This window comes from Berghia stephanieae, chromosome 8 (genome assembly GCF_034508935.2).
Source record: "Berghia stephanieae isolate SIO BIC M18660-M18661 chromosome 8, UCSD_Bste_1.3, whole genome shotgun sequence".
NCBI lineage: Eukaryota > Metazoa > Mollusca > Gastropoda > Nudibranchia > Aeolidiidae > Berghia > Berghia stephanieae.
Window position 1 is genome coordinate 9,263,850 of NC_088367.1, and position 24,651 is coordinate 9,288,500.

The following is a 24,651-nucleotide window of genomic DNA, read 5'->3' on the forward strand; positions in this document are numbered from 1 at the left end:
TCAGTTTTTCTAGGTATGATTTTGGGCCATAGACGTTAGTGTAATGTCCTGCCAAAATGTTATAGAACTTAATGTTAACTTGTTATACAAAGCTTCCATGATTGATATTGACTATTAAGATTTTTTTTTTGTGATTTTTAAAACTGTGACTGATTTATGCATACGTTCTATAACCTTATGACTGAGTGTGTAGTATTTTATTTTATCATATAATATATCAACTACAACTTTGGGCCTGTTCTTGTCTGAGGTCTTTTGCAGACAGGGATGTTGTCAGATTTACCTACGATTCTTTTTTTTGTGGGAGATCATTGTTGTTTTTTTTAAAAACCTCTCTCTTAATCTTCTATTCTTATCTATAATATCTTTACTATTTGAGTGGATCACGCTGAACCCTAGAGTGTTAAAGGCTTTTAAGTCTTGAGCTGTCAAAGTGTTCTGTACCATCTTCCTTTTCCAAAGCGCTTATAATAATATGACCATCCAGACGATTCAGAAAAAAAGTATAGACTATGTGGTAAAGAGGAATGCCAGATGGAAACAAAGAACGAAAATATCACGCACGGTGTCAGAGAGACAAACCTAGGATCCAATTGAACAGTTTTGTCTTCTGTCGTTGGGGGATAGCAGTATCTACTCGTAGGACGCATTTCCGCTATGGAGAGGATAATTTAAAAAAAAAATCCTCGGACAAAATTGGATTTTATACAACGAGTGGGCTCATCGTTGAGGGCGCCAAATAGGAGTGGTGAGATCAATTCTTTAACGTATTTGGTCGCGCGCATTTACGCCAGGCAACGAAAGAATTGTTTTAAACAACGATTCCCTCGGACAGAGCTCGGACACTTTAGTGCTAAACAGTTTTTATAATCGTGGCATGCCGGATTTGATTTCCGGCAGTATTGGTCGTGAACGTGGTTCGAATGGTGGCAGTGTCGTAGAGGGATAACAGTATACATTTGTAGGACGCATTTCCGCTATGGAGAGGATAATTTTAAAAATATAGTGATAGGAAAAAGTTGCCAGACCCGATCCGTCGGGAACCCATCGTTGAGTGCGCCAAATAGGCGATTGAGGGTCCATAAAACTGCGCGTGCAAAGTCAAATGTTTTTTAAAATGCAGTTGGCGAAATCGGCTTCGCAGCCCGCCAAGAAGGAAAGTTTTCAAAAATCAAACTATCTATCGGTGCCCTAAGTCCGTTTGTATTTCTAGATGCATGCAATGATTCTAAAAGGCGATTGAAAGTCAATAAAACTGCGCGCGCAAAGTCAAAAGTAGAGCAGCGTGTACATTTTTAAAAGGCTTTTTACTCACATTCTCTCACCCTACTCGGGTGGAGAATGAGTACCTGGCCGTCAACAGTGTTTTCTCTATCGGAAAGTATATTTTAAATTTGCCAGACCCGATTCGTAAAATAAAAATAATAATAACAATAATAACAATAATAATAATAATAATAATAATAATAATAATAATAATAATAATAATAATAATAATAATATATAATAATAATAATAATAATAATAATAATGATGATGATGATGATGATGATGATGATGATGATGATGATGATGATGATGATGATGATGATGATAATGATAATGATAATAATAATAATAATAATGATAATGATAATGATAATGATAATATAATAATAATAATAATAATAATAATAATAATAATAATAATAATATTACCTGGCCGTTAGTAGCGTTCTCTCCGTCCTGTCGTGTCCCGCTCTGCATGTTAAGTGTTGCTGTTGGCTGTAGACGCGTTGTAAAGCGATTTGAGCACGATTGCCTGGCTCGGCGCATAGTTGAGCCTCTTTACTCACATTCCCACATAATAATAACAATAATACTAATAATAATAGAAATCCGTCCAAAGGCACTTTTGTTTTCCTTCTGGGCGGCCTGAGTGTTAATTGTTGCTGTTGGCTGTAGACGCGTTGTAAAGCGATTTGAGCACGTTTGCCTGGCTCGGCGCATAGTTGAGTCGTCGATAAAAAGCCTCTTTACTCACATTCCCACATAATAATAACAATAATACTAATAATAATAGAAATCCGTCCAGAGGCATTTTTGTTTTCCTTCTGAGTGTTAAGTGTTGCTGTTGGCTGTAGACGCGTTGTAAAGCGATTTGAGCACATTTGCCTGGCTCGGCGCGTAGTTGAGTCCTCGATATAGGGCCTCTTTACTCACATTCCCACATAATAATAACAATAATACTAATCCGTCCAGAGGCACTAATCCGTCCAAAGGCACTCTTGGTTCCCCGAGGGACCCCATTCTTCAATTTACTTACTTTGCTCGTGACGTCTCCCAGCGCGACGTGGAATTGCCTTTCCCCTAAGATCGAAGAGAACAACTTCAAGGTCTTTTTGCACCTTATGATTTTGCAAGTTTGAGCATTAACCCATCGCACCAGACCGTATCGTACGCCGCTGATAGGTCTATAAACACAGCACCTGTTTGCTGTTTTCTCTCGAACCCGTGCTCAATATGCTCTGTAAGGGTAATGACCTGCTCCGTGGTGCACCTCCCTTCCCTGAAGCCTGCCTGCTCTGGTGGCAGGGCAGCGTCTAGGACCGGCCCCCATCGGTTTAATAAAACACGCTCCAACAATTTGTAAAGACAGCTCAGCAGCGATATGGGTCTGTAACTGTCTGCCTCCTTCGCCGGCTTCCCTGGCTTCAGGATGGCAACTATCTTCGAGTGCTTCCACACTTGTGGAAGCTTTCCTTTTGCAAGGATGTCAGACATTGCCTCTGCTAGCCAGGCCCGTGCCCTGGGGCCCAGATGCGTCACCATATCGGGATATACACCATCTATCCCTGCTGCTTTGCCGTTCTTCACTTCGCTAATGGCTGCACCCACTTCTCGGGGACTGAACGGGGCCGTCCAGTCCGACTCCTCCGCAGGTAGCGAGTCCAAAATCGTACGGTACGCCTTGCGGACACCGCGATCAAAAGCCTGATTAGGGACCCGCTTACTACGGTTCTTAATGTTCTTGGCAATTGTGTCTGCCTCGCATTCCGGTGCAGCCTTCGCGAAATTCCGATCTGGGTCCAATTTCTTTATCAAACGCCAAGCGTGGCGGCTGGAGTGTGTAAAGTCGAGACTTTCCACGGTCTCCTGCCACCGTTGCTTCCTTCCCTCTGCCAGAGACTGAAGTAGTCTATCGGCTGCGTCCTGGGACTGGGTCTGCTGGTACTCTCGGTACAGCTCTTCCGACTCTGCTGTCCAGCAAGGGGTGTAGAATTTCCGTTTGCCCCGTGGAATAGAGCGTTGAGCGCTCTTAACCAGTAGCCTACTGAATCTGGTTACATTCTTGACTTGGGAGGAATGGCAGGGCAGACCTGCTCGATATAGGAACTGAATTCCTCCCAGTCAGCCTTCCTGAAATTCCATCTGCAAAGTGGGAGAGACTGCACCCTCGGTATTGTCACCCCAGCTGTGACAAGAACCGGCCTGTGCTGGCTATGCGGAAAGTCCCCGAGGACTGTCCGCTTCACCTGCAGCGGTTCACCGTTCGCGCCTTTCGTTACGAGGGTGAGGTCTGGAGTATACTCCTTCTTATGGCGGGTACCCCGGAAGGTACCTTTGGCTGTAGGATCGTACAACAGGTGTAGATCATTACAGTCCATCCATGAGCGGAGTTGTCTTCCTGCCTCCTTGCAGTCTCGGTAATACCATTCGTGATGGTGGCTATTAAAGTCTCCCAGACAGATGGAAGGATGGCTGACCACCTGTACCGGTGGTGTAGTCCAAGTCGCTCTAGGTGGTTTGTAAATCGTCATAACATAGTGTGAACCATAAGAAGCTGCTGCCAAGCGAGTACAGGGCCCTAACGGGAAGGGGCCCGGAGCTCAAAACCGATTAGCAATGAAAAGGTCCCAGGGGCGATCATACGTGGGGGGTTTATTTCATTCAAATTCGCTCCGTAGAGGAAATGCTCTCGACGAAAGTTTTTTCCCTCGGCTCTCGGAGGGCTTACCGCCGGGGGCGTACCAGCCTACCAGCCATCCAATGCTGTGGCGAGAGCTTCACGCCTGGACACCCGTACGTGGAAGCCTCGAATCGATCAGGCGATAAAATCGTATGAAAAAAAGCGATAAAATCGTATGAAAAAAGCTCCCAAAGCGGGGTTTGAACCCCGGCACGGTTGGCCAACCCGTGGCCCAACTCTGTCGAGCCCGAGTCGTTGATCGCGCGACTCTACCGAAGTAGCGGGAACGCTTTTAACGCTCCACCAAGCGTGTACAGGGCCCACACAGCGAGGGGCTCGGAGTTCAAAACCGGTCGGCAATGGGGAGCTCCCAGGAGCGATCATACGTGGGGGTGGGGGGGGGGGGGGGGGGGAGAAATGCGCTCGACCAAAGGCAAACCACGAGTGCCTCTGGACGGATTAGTGCCTCTGGACGGATTAGTATTATTGTTATTATTATGTGGGAATGTGAGTAAAGAGGCTTTTTATCGAGGACTCAACTATGCGCCGAGCCAGGCAATCGTGCTCAAATCGCTTTACAACGCGTCTTCAGCCAACAACAACAATTAACACTCAAAAGGAAAACAAAAGTGCCTCTGGACGGATTTCTATTATTATTAGTATTATTGTTATTATTATGTGGGAATGTGAGTAAAGAGGCTTTTTATCGAGGACTCAACTATGCGCCGAGCCAGGCAATCGTGCTCAAATCGCTTGACAACGCGTCTACAGCCAACAGCAACACTTAACATGCAGAGCGGGACACGACAGGACGGAGAGAACACTACTAACGGCCAGGTAATAGTTTTACACCCGAGTAGGGTGAGAGATTGCGAGTAGGAGACCCACCGTACTCAGGTGTCATATCCAGTAAACGTGATCAAAGTCTTTTACAACGGGTTCCCAGCCAACAACAACACTTAACATGCAGAGCGGGACACGACAGGACGGAGAAAACATTAATTTAGTTTTACATCTGATTACGGTGAGAAAATGTGAGTAAAGAGGTTTTTTATCGAGGACTCAACTATGCGCCGACCGGGACAATATCCAGTAAACGTGCTCAAAGCGCTTTACAACGGGTTCCCAGCCAACGGCAACACTTAACACGCGGAGCGAGACATGACAGGACGGGGATGGCAATGTTATGAGCTTTTTAGCTAAGCGCATATCTATAGATAGAATGCGCTTGGCCAAGGAGTTCACAACATTGCCATCCGGAAGTATAACAGACCAACACACAAACTCTGTGTAACCATGAACTTTTATAGTCTGGTTAATACAGTTTAGTGAGAACAACTCACAAACGCGGATGGCAAAAACAATAACAAAGGCCTGAGTGACGTCATCTGCATACTATCTATAGATTATGATCTGCAAAAGTAATAGTTGGCCCGTATTTTACCTAAACGCATATCACCAATAACGCATAAACACATACAACTATAGATAGTATGCAGTTGACGTCACTCTCGTCTTTGTTATTGTTTTTTGCTCCCACGTTTATGAGTAATACTCACTAAACAGTGTTATCCAGACTATAAAAGTTCATGGTTACACATAGTTTTGTGTGTTGGTCCGTTATACTTCAGGATGGCAATGTTATGAGCATCTTAGCCAAGCGCATACTATCTATATGTTGTGTAACACCTTGAACGATCGTAGTTTGATTGATATTATTCGATGAGAACTAATCACCAAAATGGCTGCCCAAAAACCAATAACAAAGAGCTGAATAATGACGTCAAATTCGTTCCTTATTATCATTGTATTCCTCGGTCACTGACCGGCTGGGAAATTCCGAGGGCGGGTGGGGGGGGGGGGGGGGGTATGTCGGTCACTGACAGACATTCAGCAAATGAGAACCAATAAATTGGACTCAGTAGTCTGATGTCACGCCGCCCGGCAACGGCGGCCATCTTGGTTCTAAACAAAGAAAATCATTACTTTTTATTCTTCATGCTGGCTAGAACTTTTCATATGCCTTGTGATCAGAATGTGTAAAAGTCAAAACATGATCAAATTTTTTTTCCTCTGGATACGCTTTTATGCTCGCCGGGGAAATATTTCATACGGGCGTCCGCCATTGTTCCGATAGTTTAGAGCCAGTGTTACTAAGTTACCATGCGTCATGAGGAAGGAAGTGACGTTACGATTGTTGAATATTTCTCATGTTTTCCTTCATAATCTGGTGGCCAATAATTGGATTCAGTAGTCTGATGTCACGCCGCCAGGCAACGGCGGCCATCTTGGTTCTAAACAAAGAAAATCATTACTTTTTATTCTTCATGCTGGCTTGAACTTTTCATATGCCTTTTGATCAAAATGTGTAAAAGTCAAAACATGATCAAATTTATGTGTTTTTTTTTTCCTTTGGATACGCTTTTTATGCTCGCCGGAGAAATATTTCATACGGGCGTCCGCCATTGTTCCGATAGTTTAGAGCCAGTGTTGCTAAGTTACCATGCGTCATTAGGAAGGAAGTGACGGTACGACTATTGAATCCTATTAGCATTGGCGCGGACCAATTTTGAGTTAGCCACTGTATGTAACAATGTCGTGTGGTCACACAGTCAGCACACGGAATAAGCACAAATGTGACCCATCGTCTCAAAACGGTATTATGTCGGAACGAACAACATGCCTAAAAGCCGAATTAAATGTTAAACTGGTCAAAAATATAAATTGTTGGCATTAGCAACCATAATTATGGTATCCTTTCTCCTCAATAAAACATACAAACTCAACACAAGTCTGATATGTCTGGCTATAAATTCTTAACCAACCCGACTTAATACCGTCACAAATAGTCATTTAAATCTATAGATAGTTCGAAGATTACGTCACTCGGGTCTTTGTTATTGTTTTTTTGCCATCCGCGTTTATGAGTAATGATCACTGAACTGCATTAACCTGATTATAAACGTTCATGGATACACACAGTTTTGTGTGTTGGTCCGTTATACTTCCGGATGGCAATGTTATGAGCTTCTTAGCCAAGCGCATAATATCGATAAGGCCCAGAGAGAACATATATTTATAACACAAGAGCTTGAGCTTTTATATAGATAGTATGCGCTTGTCTAAGAAGTTCACAACATTGCCATCAGGAAGTATAACTGGCCAATACACACAACTGTGTGTAACCATGAACGTTTATAGTCTGATTAATACTGTTTAGTGAAAATTACTCATAAACGCGGATGGCAAAAAAACAATAACAAAGACCAGAGTGAATTCATCTTCGAACTATTTATAGCGCAAAATATCCACTAAACGTGCTCAAAGCGCTTTACAAGGGGTCCTTAACCAACAGCAACACGTAACGTGTAGAACGAGACATGACGCCTGTTAGGCGATATTATTACCATTTAATCCCCGGTCAGACACAACGCTGTTAACGGCCAAGTACTCATTTTACACCTGAATACGATGAGAGAATGTTTGTAAAGAGAGAGCCTTTTCCAAGGACTCAACTATGCGCCGAGCGAGGCTCGTACCCATGACTACTACTAGACCACATAGCCGCTCTCCGGCTTTTAGTACTCCGAAGGATTGGTTATGCATCAGCGTGGCTCAGCTTAATGGTCTTTGCTTCGTACCTGGAAGGTACCGAGTTCGACTACCCGTCACGCTGTGTGGCCTTGAGCAAGCCACCTAGCCTTAGCTCACTTTGCGGTGTTGCACTGCGGCTGACGCCTGGTACCCATGACTTTCCGATGCGAAATCGAGTGTCATACCACAAGACCACATAGCCTCACTTTATCCTGAATTGTGTAGCGTTGAACGGGCGCAATACTTTTCATAAAAAGTAATAAACAGAATTGAATATAGTATTTTAAAAAAAGAACAAAATACTAAACACGCAACGTTTTCGGTTCAAAACCCTTCTTCAGCAAAATGAAAAAAACCCAATTAAAACATTGAATACAATATTTAAAAACCACTACAAACAGTAGAGAAAATAATTTTTCTCTGTCGTCTACCTGTTTAAAAACAAAAGTAAAGTAATTTTTTATTGGCTGAAGAACGACTTTGAGCCCGAAACGTTCAGTATATTGTGGTATTTTGTTCTTTTTTGAAGCTTTTATATTTAATTTTGTTTATTACGTTTTACAGCTTATAGAGAATGAGATTAGCGGAAGAGTAGTTTCCCTTGATTGGACATCACCAATAGTCTGTGACGTCACCGGCGGAAAAGTTATTAGAGAGAGAACGTCATGTTGGTTGTGCGCATGCGTCTCTCGTCCTCGAGGACGATCATGTTTTGAGTTTTATACATTCTGATCACATGACATGTGAAAAAATCTATCCAGCATGAAGAATAAAAAGTACCGATTTTCTTTGTTTAGAACCAAGCTGCTGGTTGCTGAGCGGACGTGACATCAGACTATTGAATCCTATTGCCGCCTGGTGTACGGAGGAAACTATGCAAAATATCTTCTTAAGGTCACATCGTCAAAGTGCTCGAGATCTTGAACCTAATTAAATAAAAAATATATAAATCCCCTTTATTCATCCCGAAGGGAACATTTTTCTTTAGGATCTATTTCAAGGAAAGACTGGAAAAACCCAGGCGTTAGCCGCAGTCCAGCGCTGAAAAGTTATATCCGGATATTGTGAGTATTTTACCTAAACGAACAGCATCAATAACGTACCAATGCATAAAACTGTGTGTAACCTTGAACGTCTGCAGTCTGATTGATACTATTCAGTGAGAACTAATCATCAAAATGGCTGTATAAAACCAATAACAAAGAGCTGAATGACGTCAAATTCGTTCCTTCTAGCAAAAGCTAGGTGGTGTCTTGCTCAAGGCCACACAGCGCCAAGGGTGTAGTCGAACTCGGTACCTTTCGGGTACGAAGAAGCAAAGACCATACCTGTGAACCACGCTGTCCCATTTTATGCGGTGAGGTGCTCTTGAGGTATGACACTCGCTTTCGTATCGTAAGGTCCTTGGTTCGAACCTCACTGCTCGGCGCAGTTGAGTCCTTGGAAAAGACTCTTTACTAACATTTTCTCACCGTACTCAGGTGTAAAATGAGTACCTGGCCGTTAACAGCATTATCTTTGTCCGAAAAATTGTAATATCGCCTAACAGGCATCATGTCTCGTCCTACATGTTAAATGTTGCTGATGACCAGGGACCCCTTGTAAAGCGCGTTGAGCACATTAAGTGGATATTGCGCTATATAAGAGCTCAGTTAACAGCGTCGTCTCTGTCTGAAAAATAAAATTGTAATGTCGCCTAATAAGCGCAATGTCTCGATCTACATGTTACGCGTTGCTGTTGGTCAGGGACGCTTTGTAAAGCGCTTTCATTGAGCACGTTTAGTGGATATTGCGCTATATAAAAGCTCACGTTTTAATAAACGTAAAATTTTGATCAATCAAAACATACGAGTTCCGATATTCCCTAATTTGTCTTTTAAAAAAAATAATTGAGCTTTATATAGAGCAATATCCACTAAATGTGCTCAAAGCGCTTTACAAGGGGTCCCTGGTCAACAGCTACATTTAACATGTAGGACGGGACATGCCGCCTGTTAGGCGATATTACAATTTTTCGGACAAAGATAATGCTGTTAACGGCCAGGTACTCATTTTACACCTGAGTACGGTGAGAGAAAGTGAGTAAAGGCTCGAATCGAGGACTTTCCGATCCGAAAGCGAGTGTCATACCGCTAGACCACATAGCCTCACATCTGAATTGGGGCTGGCCATATAATTTAGCGTCATAGGGGTCGTAATTCGTTTGATGTCATTTATGATTGTTACAAATCGTTGTCCTTATACTCAGACCGCTCGTTTATTGATGTTATGATTTTAGGTAAAATAACCACAGCATCCGCCAGCCGGGATATAACGTACGAACACACAAAACTATGTTTCCCATAAAACGTTTATGGTCTGATTTATTTATATAATTTAGCTTTCGGATCGGAAGGTCCTGAGTTTGAGCCTCGCTCGGCGCATAGATGAATCCTTGGAAAAGGCTCTTTACCCACATTCTCTCACCGTACTCAAGTGTAAAATGAATACCTGGCCGTTGATAGAGTTGTCTCTGTCGGAGAATATTGTAATATCGCCTAACTGGCGTCATGTCTCGTACTATATATATATATATATATATATATATATATATATATATATATATATATATATATATATATGTGTGTGTGTGTGTGTGTATGTATAAATGTGTATATATATATATATATATATATATATATATATATATATATATAATATATATATATATATATATATATATATATATATATATAATTCTCTTTATTCCCATTGGAAAAAAATTGTCTTTAGGATGGGCGAGATGACCACGCATCGCAGCGGGTATTCGAACCCGGTACCTTTCGGGTACGAAACAAAGATCCTACCGCTGAATTACACTGCCCCAAAGAGATTATGAAATGAAAAATACTAAAAAGCAAACCGCTTTTTTAAACCTTTAAATATCAATGTAGATAGGGTCATTAATAGAATGGTCATATGTGACCCTCCGCCTCGACACGGTATTAAGTCGGATTTTTCAATTTTGTTTTTTTTTTTAGCTTATATTATGCTTAAAATTTTGATACCAAATTTATAAAATTCTGATTATTCATTGCCCAACTATGACCGTTTGAAGTAGAGAGAGTGTAAAAACCAAGTTTTGAGAAAATCGACTTTGAAGTGAGGCACCGTTTTCACACATAATCAAATCAATGGGGCAAAGATAACTCCTCAGATACGGGAATAGTAAAATTTGCAGAGACGCCAATTTTCAATTTGACTCACAGGAATTTCAGACACCACTGGGAGGAATTTCAATACCGAAAGAGGAATTTCCGCACACACAAAAAGGGAATTGGGATGATATTTGGTATTGTGTTTACATATTGTATAGATCGAAATAGATAACTGATTACAAATATTTCAAGTGAAGAAAAGCTCCAAAACATAATGATGGTAGTGAGGATGATGTTGTGTTGGTGGTTGTAGTAGTAGTAGTAGTAGTAGTAGTAGTAGTAGTAGTAGTAGTAGTAGTAGTAGTAGTAGTAGTAGTAGTAGTAGTAGTAGTAGTAGTAGTAGTAGTAGTAGTAGTAGTAGTAGTAGTAGTAGTAGTAGTAGTAGTAGTAGTGGTGACGGTGATGATGTCATAATGGCTGTTTTAGTAGTAGTAGTAGTGGTAGTGATGATGATGTGCTGGTGGTGGTGGTGGTGGTGACTGTGGTTGTAGTAGTTGCAGTGGTTGTAGTAGTAGTGATGATGTGATGTGGGTGGTTGTAGTAGTAATGATGATGTAGTGGTAGTAGTTGTAGTAGTTATGACGATGTCGTGGTGGTGAGTAGTAATATAAAAAGCATGAGAAACCGTTGTTAAATTGTTAAGGTAAAAATTGCATGATCAGCAGTTTATAACAATAGTGTGTAAGTGTATTATAGTATTACACATGTGTAATAGGTGTGTCAATTGTATTATTGTTGTGTGTTGTACACACTTTGCAGTTATTTTTAATTGTATTATTGTGTGTTTTACACACTTTGTAATTATTAATGTCGTTAATATACATGTGTAGGAGAAACCGTTATTAAATTGTAAAATATGTATTATCATTTTATTATAGTAGTGTGTAAGTTTGTTATAGTATAAGATATATATGTAAAACGTGTGTTAATTTTGTTATTGTCGTGTGTTTACACACTTTGTAGTTATTTTTAAAATTGTATTATTGTGTGTGTTTTACACACTTTGTAATTATTTCTTAACATACATGCGCAGGAGAAACCGTTGTTCATTTGTTTAATATGTATTATGATTATTTTATTATAGTGTAATTGTGTTATAGTATAAGATATATCTAATCCTTGTGTTGATTGTATTATTGTTGTGTGTTTTACCCACTTTGTAATTATTTCCGTCTTAGATGTGCGATAGCTATATTGATAAGATTTAAAAAATAGATAACAAAAAGTCCATGTTTTAATGTCATTGTCCTAATGTAATGTCTGTGAATAGATACGAAGATGCAACGTCACATAAGTTAATAACACTAACTTCAAACAATGTTGATATATTTTAGAATAATAATAATCATAGGTTCAAAATTACTCATAATAATAGATCTCGCATCTCTATTCGGATTTGAACTTGAGACATTTTCGTGCGATAGATAGACGCCTTACAATTTGATCAATAAAGAATCGGTGTGTGATCACGACCACGACTCATGGTCGTGATCAACACAATTCGTCGTTTTCTTACGATTCCTGTCTTCTCTGAAAGCCCATAATCGCGCAGAAAGCTTACTCAGCGAAAAAAGATGAAACATAATCAATAGTATAAAAAAAAAAAGACTTATTGCGTTGTATTGATTAAAGATCCATTTGTTCCTTACATATTTATTTCAACAGGCTGTTAAATTTTCATGAAACCGACACGGTTGTTGTATTGAATTTCCCAATTCTTATAATTTAAAACTAACACTTGCTTGGTCTATGGAGATAAAGTGTTTGCGTAAGCGTTTAAAGTCATTTCATTATTGCACGTTTTATCAGAGAATTACGCGATGTCAAGTCACGTTTATCGATATCTTTTGGCAAGAACTTATTGACGAGAACTATATATAATAGAGAGTGATGAAAGCTACTTTACCACGAGGGGAGAAGAACAATTCAAGCATGGAACCTCAAAAAATTGGAAAAAGAAATATTTTCGTAAGTGTAGGCGAGTTTCAGGGCAAATTAAAAACTCACATACGCTATTATGTTGACAAGGACAACGAATTAATCCCCAGAGAAAGGGGATCGCATTAGACACCGAAGAGGTCAAAGAGTTAAAGAAGATAATACCAAAAGTATTAGATTTGCTCGAGAAAAAAAATTCGTCAATGGACGAGATGGACAAAATGGAGAACAAGAAAACTAAGATTAGGAGGAAACGGAAACACGATGACCAGGAAGATTGTGAATAGATATGAACCATTATTATAATTTTTGTGAATCATTTTTTATTAGTCACCATTGTTATATATTTTAAATTTTAAAACTTTTGAAAATACCCGAGTTTTCTCCTCCACCGTCGATCATCTACCGGACTTAAAATTTTAATATGTACTTATTCTTCTTTATTACAGAGCTAAAAATAGTAGATTTCAATATGATACGTCATTCCAGTTTTCAATTAAGAAAATGGACCAGTTTAAACAAGAATATACAGTAATATTAGCAGAAAAACTCTCAGAAGTGCTCTATCATTTTTGTGAAGGATGCAAAAATGTGACTGACAATCAATTAGGACACACATGCGTCGAATACGACGAAGGTGAAAAGATTTTCTTCTTTTTCGACAAAGCTTTCAGCAAATTAGATAAAGACAAAGTGATAAAAAAAGTCAAACAGGCCTTACTACAACAAATGCTAGAAGACAAGGTGGGAGCGGAAGAGACCTTTCAATTTCTCGCACTGTCGAGAACCGACTGTCGAGATACAAAAGTATCATCTTCATCCTCATCATCACCTGGATCAAGGTAATTTATATTTTATCCTTCGTCATTATTCTTTTTAAAATTATTCATTTGGTTATTTGTCCAATTAAAACATTGTAAAGTTAGTAAAAAAAAACAATTGTAACTCAAGAGAGAGAGAGAGAGAGAGAGAGAGAGAGAGAGAGAGAGAGAGAGAGAGAGAGAGAGAGAGAGAGAGAGAGGCGTTTTGTTTTAGCTGATAATTAACAATTATACTATACTCATCATCATCATCATCATCATCATCATCATCATCATCATCATCATCATCATCATCATCATCATCATCACCATCACGATTATATTATTATTACTATTATTATTATTATTATTATTATCATTATTATTATTATTATTATTATCATCATCATCATCATCATCATCATCATCATCATCATCACCATCATCATCATCATCAGCATCATCATCATAATCATCATTATACTCATCTTTCCCCAGAACCAGATCGTAATTAATCAAGCCACAACCTTTCTTCGGACTTCAGTACCTCAAGCCTTTGTTCCATTCTACATCAACCTCTGGAAGCTCGTTCGGTATTATTAAGATATAATTTATTATATTGTTTGTTTGTTCGTTTGTTTGTTTGTTTTTTCTTATAATTTTAAAAATGTATATTTGTGAAATTTGTGGTAAACAATATAAGTATGTGTACAACCTTACGTATCACAAAAAAATTAAGCATGAGCAACTGTATTCTTGCGATTCGTGTACTAAAATATTTAGTTCAAAGCAACGCTTAAATTACCACAAATCGAATGTTAACTGTTTGAAAAATCCTACTTATCACTGTGACGTATGTCAAAAACTATTCAAAACTAAATTTAACGTGAATCGTCATAAAACCGCAAAGCATCAAAAACAGACATTAATTTCATGCGACATTTGTTCAAAAACATTTACAAGGAGAGATAATTTTAAATCACATAAAGAAATATGTCATGCTGTACAACAACAAAAACAACAACAACAACAAAAACAACAACAACAACAACAGCGACCGTCTTTACTCGCTACCTCGTTCTTCGAAAGTAACGAAGAAGACGAAGCCATAAATTCGATAATACAAGAATACAGAAATTCTATAAGAACACATTATACTGAAGGGAGACACCAGTCTGTTTATGTAATTGAATGGCACTCGCCACATTTTATAGAACAGCTGAAAGAAATATTTTATAGACAAGAAGAGAGGTTCAAGATAAATTATAGTCACAGTTTTCTACTCCAACATAAAGAAACAACTGAGTATAGATTTTTTCACGCATCGAATAATAATCACAGAGTCTTAGAAGTTCCTAAATTGATAGGTAACTGGGAAGATTTCAGACAATTTATAAATATCGTCAAAAATAATGATGATCTAGATTCTGTTAGTGTAAACAGAGAAGACACCAAATGGGCTGTACATTCTATCCTTTCGACTAATTTTTACGTAGATAAAATACATTATTTTCCTATAGGTTGTAGTGATATTGAGCTACCAAGCGATATAATAAATAATAAAAGTATCTATTCACTACATAGTACCCAACATGGAGAACCATACAAAGACAATCTTTGTCTTTTTAGATGTCTCGCGTTATTTCGAGGGGCTTCAATCAATGATTTAGAGACTCAGACACAAAGTCTATTCACTGTTTATAAGGCTGATAAATGTAGCAGTTTTACAGGGGTTAAATTAACCGAAGTTGAGAAATTAGAGAAACTTTTTGATCTAAATATTGATATTTACAAATATATCGACGTCGCATCATCTCGATTTACTTTAATGAAAAGAAGCGACTATACTCATTCGGCTACCATGCGCGTTCTACTCTATCACAATCACTTTTGCTATATCAAGAATATTGATCAAGTTGTTAAGACTTTTACTTGTAATAAATGCAACAAATTATGGAATTCTCACAAGAGGTTTTTAGCTCATGAGAAAATATGCCAAGGAGATAAAATACGTCACCATTACCCTGGTGGTGTATATCAACTCGCTTTGACCGATCTAGAAAAACTGAGAGAAGAGGGAATTGATATCAATCCTGATTACGTATACCCATTTAGATGCGTTTTTGATATCGAATCTTATTTTGAAAAAGATGATATTCAATAACCAAAGTCCGAGACTTCTAAAACAACTTATACGCTCAAGCATGTACCCATGTCGATAGCTATCGCAACTAATGTTCCATGATTTGACACTCCTGTGTTTTTCGTATCAGAGGACGATCCCCAGGCGCTGGTAGATCGCATGGTAGATTATTTAGAGACAGTGAGCGATCACGCCTTTTCTTATCTCCGTGACGTTGTATTTCACCACGCTTATGAACAAATTGAGGATAATCAAAAACAGCAGCAGATTTTAGACCGTTACTTGAAACAAATGATTGTTGTCGGGTTTAATTCCAAAAACTACGATTTAAATGTATTGAAACCATTCTTATTCAAAAGGTTGTTAAAGACAAATGACCTGAAAGTTGTAAAAAAAGTCACGCCTTCTTGTGTATCAGCAACGAAAAACTAAAATTTCTAGATATTACCAATTACCTTGCCCCCGGTTTCAGCTACTCCCAGTACTTAAATGCGTATAACGTTGAAGAAAAAAAAGGTTTTTTTCCTTACGAATATTTTGATACTTTGGATAAATTAAAAGAAACATCACTTCCGCCTAGAGCAGCGTTCCATAGTGTTCTAAAAAATAGCGACATTTCTGAAGAAGATTACAAATATTGTCAGCGAATATGGAAAGAAGAAAAAATGTCGACAATGCTAGATTTCCTAAAATGGTATAACTTAAGGGATTGTGTTCCAATGTTAACCGCTCTCGATAGACAAACAGAGTTCTATAAACACCTAGGACTGGATATTTTTAAAAACGCACTTTCAATTCCAGGCGTTACACTCAGATATTTATTCAAAAACATTCCACAAAACATCATTTTTTCTTTATTTAATGAAAAAAATAAAGATTTGCATCAATTAATGCGTAGCAACGTATGTGGAGGTCTCTCTATCATATTTACTCGTTATGTAGAGAAAGATGTAACATCTATTAGAGGTAATAGCGATAAACTCGTCAAGAGTCTTAAAGGTTATGACACGAACAGTCTTTATCTATATTGTTTAGGACAAGACATGCCGACAGATTTAGCGATACGAAGACGTAAAAGTAGAGGTTATAGAGCTGAGAAACTCGATCCATATGGACAGGAAGCCTGTTCGTGGTTGGAATGGGAAAGTTATAGAAGAAACATTCACATCAAACACAAATTTAATAGTACTGAGAAAGTTTTGGGAAGTAAAAAGAAGTACAAAGCCGATGGCTGGTGGTCTGACGCAAATCAATCTCTCGTGTTCGAATATTTTGGTTGCTGGATACACGGCCACAGTAAGTGTGACTTAAATCGATCTGAAAGAAATATATTTGGCCAGAGTTTTTTAGAAAGAAAACGGAAGACAGAGGAAAAATTGAATTATTTGAGAAAAGAGCTTAATCTCGAAGTAGTGGTTATGTGGGAGTGCGAATGGTTAAAATTAAAAAAAAAGTGATCCTCGCATTCGAGCCTACCTAGACAGAAAGTTACCTCCCCGGAAAGATCCTTTCAGTAAATTGAAATCTATTACAAAAGAAGCTATCGTTTGCGCAGTCATGAATGATGATTTATTCGGGTTTGTTCAGTGTGATATTCGAGTTCCATCTCATCTTTACCCGTACTACGCTGACATGCCTCCGATATTCAAAAATACAATGATTTATAGAGAAAATATAGGTGAAACGATGAAACAATTTGCCATTGATCATAATCTATTAACACAACCTAGACGTAGTTTGATCAGTAGTTACCATGCTCGAGGGATTTTACTGACAACACCCTTGCTCAAGTGGTATTTGAATCATGGTCTTCTGGTCGATGATATCATGCAAATAATTGAATATGTCCCGAAAAAATGTTTTTCGACATTTGTTGAAACCGTGTCCAATGCCAGACGTGAAGGTGATAGGGACAAAAAGTATGGTATACTTGCAGAGACAATGAAACTGATGGGAAATTCAGCGTATGGAAAAACCCTAGAAGGACTAGACAAACATATGACAGTTTTTTATTCGGAAGATGATGAAACCATTTCTCAAAAGGTCAAATCTCCTTTATTTAGGAAAATGACACCTTTGACCCGAAGTTACATGAAATAGAATCTGTTAAAACCAATATTCGCTGGTATTTACCGATTCAGATAGGCTCAGTAGTATATTCTTACGCAAAACTTAGAATGTTGGAATTTCATTACGATTTTATTGATCGGTTTATTCCAAGAATGGATTATCAGCTGTTTGAAACTGATACAGACTCATTGTATATCGCCTTTAGTGAAAATGATTTGACTAAGATGATTAAACCATCGTTCATTGATGAATTTTATCAGGAATATGGTGATTGGTTTCCCAGTATTGCCTGTAAAACTCACCACAACGAATTCGTTTCAAACAAAACCGGCTTTGTTCCATCTCTTTGTTGTGAAATTTATCAAAAGCATGAGAAAAGAACACCCGGGTTGTTCAAATTGGAATATGAAGGAGACGGGGGTGTTGCGCTTTGCTCAAAAACATACATTTGTTTCAGTGATAAGAAAACAAAAATAAGTTGCAAAGGTTTGAGTAAAAGGCTAAACGAACTTACTAAAGAAAAATATCTGAATGTTTTAAAGAATAAAACTAGCGGGTCAGGTGTAAATAGGGGATTTAGAACTATTGATGCCCACGTGTACAGCTATAAACAGGAGCGAGCCAGTCTTTCATATTTCTATATAAAAAGGAAGGTATGCCCAGATGGTATCACCACTCTTCCACTCTTGATCTAGATTGTTGATCTAATTACACATACTGAAGAACAACCAGAAATAACAATGATAGATGTTAGATTTCAACACCCCTTTAACTGTCTAATCTCTGGACCAACGTGTTCGGGCAAGACCATGTGGGTAATACGCTTTCTAGATAACATAGAACACATCATGTCACCAACCCCAGCAGAGATAGTGTGGTGTTACTCGGAATGGCAACCTATTTTTGAAAAGCTAAAATCAATTTCATTTGTAGAAGGATTACCGAGATGGCAAGAATGGGAGGATGGGAAGAGAAGATTGGTAATAATCGATGACTTGATGAATGAAACAGACGATTCGATCACAAAACTATTTACAAAAGGCTCGCATCATAGAAATATCAGCGCTATATATATAGTTCAGAATCTTTTCAATAAAAATAAACATCATAGAACAATAAGTCTGAACAGTCATTACTTAGTAGTCTTTAAAAACCCACGTGATGCGAGTCAAATCAATAGATTAGCTCAGCAAATATATCCCAGTAAGTTGAAGTTTGTGGAAAGTTCATTTAAAGACGCGACTTCACAACCATTTGGTTACTTACTTTTTGATCTGAGACAGAAAACACCTGACCATCTACGTCTACGGTCAAATATTTTTCCACCTGAGCACACGGTCGTTTATTTACAAAAATGACAATATCCAAGTGTTTAAAGAGAAACATCCCACTTATTAGATTGATAGCAAAAGCTGGTTCTCGTACTAAAAAAGCCTTATTAAGAAGTGCAACACCAGATGTTGTAAAAAGTTTGAGCGAATGCGCGTTAAATGTTTTAAAAGGAAACGTACCCCTGTCATCGACTCAAAAGAAAAAGCTCTGTAGACACAAACAGAGTCTACGATCATTAGCAGCTAAAAGAATATCGATTAAAAGGAAGAAAACTATTTTACAAAGAGGAGGATTTACCCCAGCCTTATTGGGACCTGTATTGAACGTCCTCGGCGGTTTATTACTCCAGTAGTCATGGAACATGCAAAAAAAAAATGATACTTGTGGACCCTAGGATGTTAAATTCTGTGAGAAATTAACCAGCTGTTCCCGATGCTACATCGTTAAGTTTAAGTGATGTGGACAATGAGATGAGTGAAATTTTACAAAGGAGTGACCTTAACCCGCAAGACAAAATGAATGAATATCAACAGATATTATGGAGATATCTCAAACGTTACGACCAAACAAAAGAGAAGTCTTTTAAAACTGGAACAAATTCACAAAAACCGATAGAAATAAAAAATGATTATGAAACAAGTATAAAGGATATTATGGATAGTGTTCCTAAAACCTTAAAAGGAAAAGCCGAGCGTCTACTTAAACACGTTCATCAAAACTCGGATTTACAATGGAACACACGTGGTGAAATCTCGTATAAAGGAGAAACGATCAGAAACAGTAACATTATCGATTTGATTAACGATGTATTGAGAAAACGAAAGGGTTTTGATCCAGAAGGCTGGCGTGTTTTCGCGACTGTGTTACGTGAATCAAATATCCCACAAGATTTGATTGGTCACCCAGATCGTTGGAGTGTTATTCGTGAACCATCCAATAGCATAAAACCAAATATTTCTAAAAATACACAACCACTTTTTAAATGGGAAGAATACAAATAAATGACGGAGAAGAGGCTTAGACGGGTATATTACCAAATCGGTCAACCTGGGTCTTTTGGAGGAGTTGGACGTTTGGTAAAGGCTACTAAAACAAAAACATCTGACGCAAAACGTTGGTTAGCTTATCAAGACACTTACAGTCTTCATAAACCTGTAAGGTATAATTTTGAACGCAGAAAAACTATCGTTCCCGGGTCCTGGTTCCAATTTCAAGCGGATCTTGTGGATTTTCAAAAGCTAAAGAAGGAAAACAGAGGATATTCCTATATCTTGACGTGTATCGATGTTTTCAGTAAATATGCCTGGGCTATTCCTTTGAAGACCAAAACAGGTACTGCTCTTAAAGAAGCTTTTCAAAATATATTTAACAATCATCGGATCCCCGTGAAACTGCAAACCGATCGCGGGGCTGAATTTACCAACAAGATACTCCAGAGATACTTAAGAGAACAGAATGTTGAATTTTTTACTACTGAAAACAACGACATCAAAGCGGCGATTGTTGAACGTTTTAATAGAACACTGAAAGAAAAGATATGGAGATATTTCACGTGGAAAAATACCAGAAACTATTTAAACGTATTGCCCCAGATTCTAAACGATTATAATAATTCTTTTCACAGAAGTATAGGTTGCGCCCCTGTAGAGGTGACACCCGAAAACCAAGAGGAGGTTTGGTCAAAACTTTATACAAGAGATATACCTAAAAAAAGACGCGTAGAAAAGTATAAGTTAGGAGATAGGGTCAGAATCAGTAAAACTAGAGTAACATTTAGAAAGGGTTATCTCCCCTGGTGGAGCGAGGAATTATTTACTGTTAGTAGGATTAATAGAACTGCTCCAATTACCTATAGGATAAAGGACGATTCTGGTGATGAGGTAAAAGGTTCTTTTTACACAGAGGAATTGCAAAAGACTGGAGATGAACATATTTTTCACATTGAAAAAATATTGAGACACCGAAAACGAGGACGTATAGAATATCTTGTTAAGTGGAGTGGTTATGATCATTCATTTAATTCGTGGATTCCAAAAGACTCACTCTTAACTTTATCATAAATTGCTGAATGACGTCATGTTTTATTTAACACTACCCATTAATAGTAGTATGATATATTACCCCGATAACCACGCGGGTCATTTTTTTTACAAAGTTAGCTGAGTCATTTGATTTAAATGAGAATTACGAGGTCGGTCTCTCTGAAATTATACTCCCAAATTCTTACCGTAACATTAATGAAAAAGAGTGCTGGTTATCTTTCCGAAACGACAATGACACAGAACAAAAAACAATACGGATACCCTCTGGACTATATAAGACTGCTGATGAATTAATTTCGACTATCAACAACCTAATCAAAGTGAATTCATCCAAAAAAAATTACGGTAATATCAAATTGTTTTACAACTCGTCGACTCGTAAAGCTACGATAAGACTTTACAGGAAAGGTAGCATTATAGAACTCAGTCCAACATTAGCCGAAATCCTTCATATTACGGATCAACATTTACTCTGGGGGCGTGGTAATTATCAGAGCAAAGGTATAGTAAGGATCAATAAAGATCACGATTCTGTATACATTTACTGTGATCTTTTCCAACCCAGACCTGTAGGAGATACCCTAGCACCCTTGGATCGTATCATCCCACCCGGTGACAGAGAAGCTGACGTATTACATTTCATATTCGACAAGATTAATTACGTACCAATAAATCGATTTCAATTCAACACAGTGGAGATCCTGGTGACCACGGATACCGGAAAGGAGGTGAAATTCGAAGAGGGAAAGACATTGGTGACATTACATTTTCGAAAAAAAAGACCGGAAGATTATTGACGTCATCATGAGGTCGGGTGCATTTCAGGCAGATAAAAAAGCATATGAGGATTATTATTGTACACAAGCCGGACACGGATTACCAGTCTTTGTTGGTGGGAGAAATTACAGAGGAAGAGGTTTTGGAAAACTACTTGGATCTATAGGCAGAACTATTATTCCTATTTTTAAAAAAGGCGGGAAATCATTACTCAAAGAATCTGCTCGCACGGGTTTAGAAGTTGCTGGTGATGTGTTATCCGGGAAAAGCGTTAGATCTGCCGTGAAAGATAGAGCTACCAGAGCTGGAAAACGATTATTAGATAAAGCAGTTCACAAAGTTGTAAGTGGTGTGGGAATAACACCACCCGCTCCACCTGGTGAGCCGCAAAGAAAACGTATAAAAAGAAGCACCTCGAAGAGAAACAAAGGTAAAAACGTAAGACATAGAGAGAAGAGAAACCCCAAAGATATTTTCGGATAAACATGTCTCTGTTGCATCACCAATCATCGGAAAGTTTAGATTCTGGTTTAGATCTATTCACTGTCTTACCGACTCAAACATCTGTGCAAAGCGGATCATTTGTAGAATTTCACCCTCTCTCAACATTAACACATGGAGCGCCTATTGAATTTACAATAAGCGGAGGTACGAGTGATTATATCGATTTAACCAATACGTATTTACATATTAAGGCCAAGATTACAAAAGCGGATGGAACAAATCTGGATGATAATGCGGATGTGGCACCTGCGAATTATTTCTTGCACTCTCTGTTCTCCCAGGTTGACCTCATATTAAACGATACTCTCGTTTCAACCAGTGACAATCTGTATCCATACAGAGCTATTTTTGAAACATTATTGAACTCGAGTCCAGAAGCAAAGAAGAGTCATCTGACAAGTCAATTTTTTTATACCGATACACCTCACCACACTGAAAAGACCACAGGTGATGAGAATAAAGGACTAAAAATCAGGCGATCCCCGTCCGCAAACAGCAAAGAAATAGACATGCTAGGAAGATTACACTTGGACTTTACACATCAAGAAAGATATTTGATAAATGGTGTGGATGTAAAAATCAGACTCACACCCTCTAAAGATTCATTTAATCTGATAGCTAATGATAATACCTCCGGTTTTCGGAGTAAGATCACTCATGCGTCTATTCATGTCAGAAAGGCTAAATTAAATCCTGCTGTTCAACTAGCTCACGAGAGTGCTTTAAAAAAAGGTAACATAAAATATCCATTGAAAAGAGTTGTTCAAAAAACTTTCGCTATCCCGACAGGTAATTTAAGCGCTATTCAAGATAATCTATTTTTAAGTCAAACCCCAAATAAGATAAAAATAGGTATAGTAGATAGCTCTGCGTTTAATGGGACGTATAATAAAAATCCTTTTGATTTCAAACATCATGATCTATCCTTTTTAGCCTTATACATGGATGGACATCAAATCCCATCAAAAGCTCTAACACCTGATTTTAAAAACAACAGATATGTAAGAGCGTATCACAGCCTGATGTTAGCCAATGGTTTAGTAAACAAGGACGCCGGGAACGGAATAAGTTATAATGATTATTCTGGGGGATATACATTATTCTCTTTCGATTTAAGTCCCAGTTTGTTGGATGGTGATCAGTTTGAGCTGGTGAAAAGCGGTGCTCTGCGTTTAGAACTGAAGTTCTCTGAAGCCCTCCCCAATCCTATACATGTGATCGTTTACGGTGAAATGGATAGTATTGTTGAATTGGATCACTCCCGTCAAGTATTGATCGATTTTTAAAGATGAATACTTATGACATTGTAAACTTTCTGAAATGTAATATTTTTTCAAGGCGGATATTTAGAGGGGTATATCCAAAGGATTTACTTCCTAAGAGGGTTAACACCCGAGAGCCTAGTGCCTTTATAATCAATACGGGTAATAGCCGAGGACCTGGAGAACACTGGGTATGTGTCTATCAAAACGGATTCGGAACAATGGAATTTATGGATAGTTTTGGTTTCGCTCCTTCATTTTATCCTGAAATACAGAGTTTCATAACACGGCATAGTTCAGTTTGTTACCACAACACGCGTTTATTACAAGATCTAACTAGTTCCGTGTGTGGTATGTACTGTGTTTATTTTGTTGTAATGAAAGCCAAAGGTTTCAGTATGTCACGTCTGTTGTCTCAGTTTCATTCACACAAACTTAAAAATAACGACAAAAGGGTTATTTCCCTGGTTGTTCAAATGATGAAAAAAAGAAGATGATTGGTTGAACGAGTATAACAAAGTAATCTGGTTTAGACTGGTTCAAACTGCTTCAAAACCTAGCTTGGCGCTTATCACAGCCTGGTTTTAAGCATTCGAATAAAGAACTCCAATTGAGATGGATATGAAAAAGACAAAGTGTGTTATGTATCCATTAGGTAGAAACATTTACGCCAGGGTAAAAACTTGGAGAGGTATCACCAGACTTCATATTCAACCGTACGCAGAAAAAAATAGAAAATTATCACCTCTACCAAAAGGTATCAAAATAGATCAAAAGGAATTTCAACGTTTGATTAAAATTCGCGATAATATTAACTCTGATTTTAAACAAAAAATGTTAACTCATTTGTAAATAAAAGTAAAGAGGGAGAGTTAATTTCACAACCCTTCTACAAATCTCATTTTGATAACGGGCAAACATTTGTTAATAATAATAAAGGTGGGTACACCTTCGATAATGATTCAAAACTAGGTTGCGAGGAGAAAATTAAACAGTTTACTCAAACACCTTTGTACTTACCACATTTTGCTTCAATATAACAG

The 24,651-nt window shown here is 38.2% G+C and overlaps 1 protein-coding gene across 1 annotated transcript; it reads left to right on the top strand.

Annotated features, from left to right (window-relative positions):
- Nucleotides 1–22,327: 22,327 nt before the first annotated feature.
- LOC144977960 (uncharacterized protein F54H12.2-like) lies at nt 22,328–23,632 on the top strand. Its single transcript, XM_078923370.1, has 2 exons — nt 22,328–23,078; nt 23,280–23,632. The coding sequence occupies exons 1-2, from the start codon at nt 22,328–22,330 to the stop codon at nt 23,630–23,632; spliced, it is 1,104 nt and encodes a 367-aa protein (XP_078779496.1).
- Nucleotides 23,633–24,651: the final 1,019 nt, after the last annotated feature.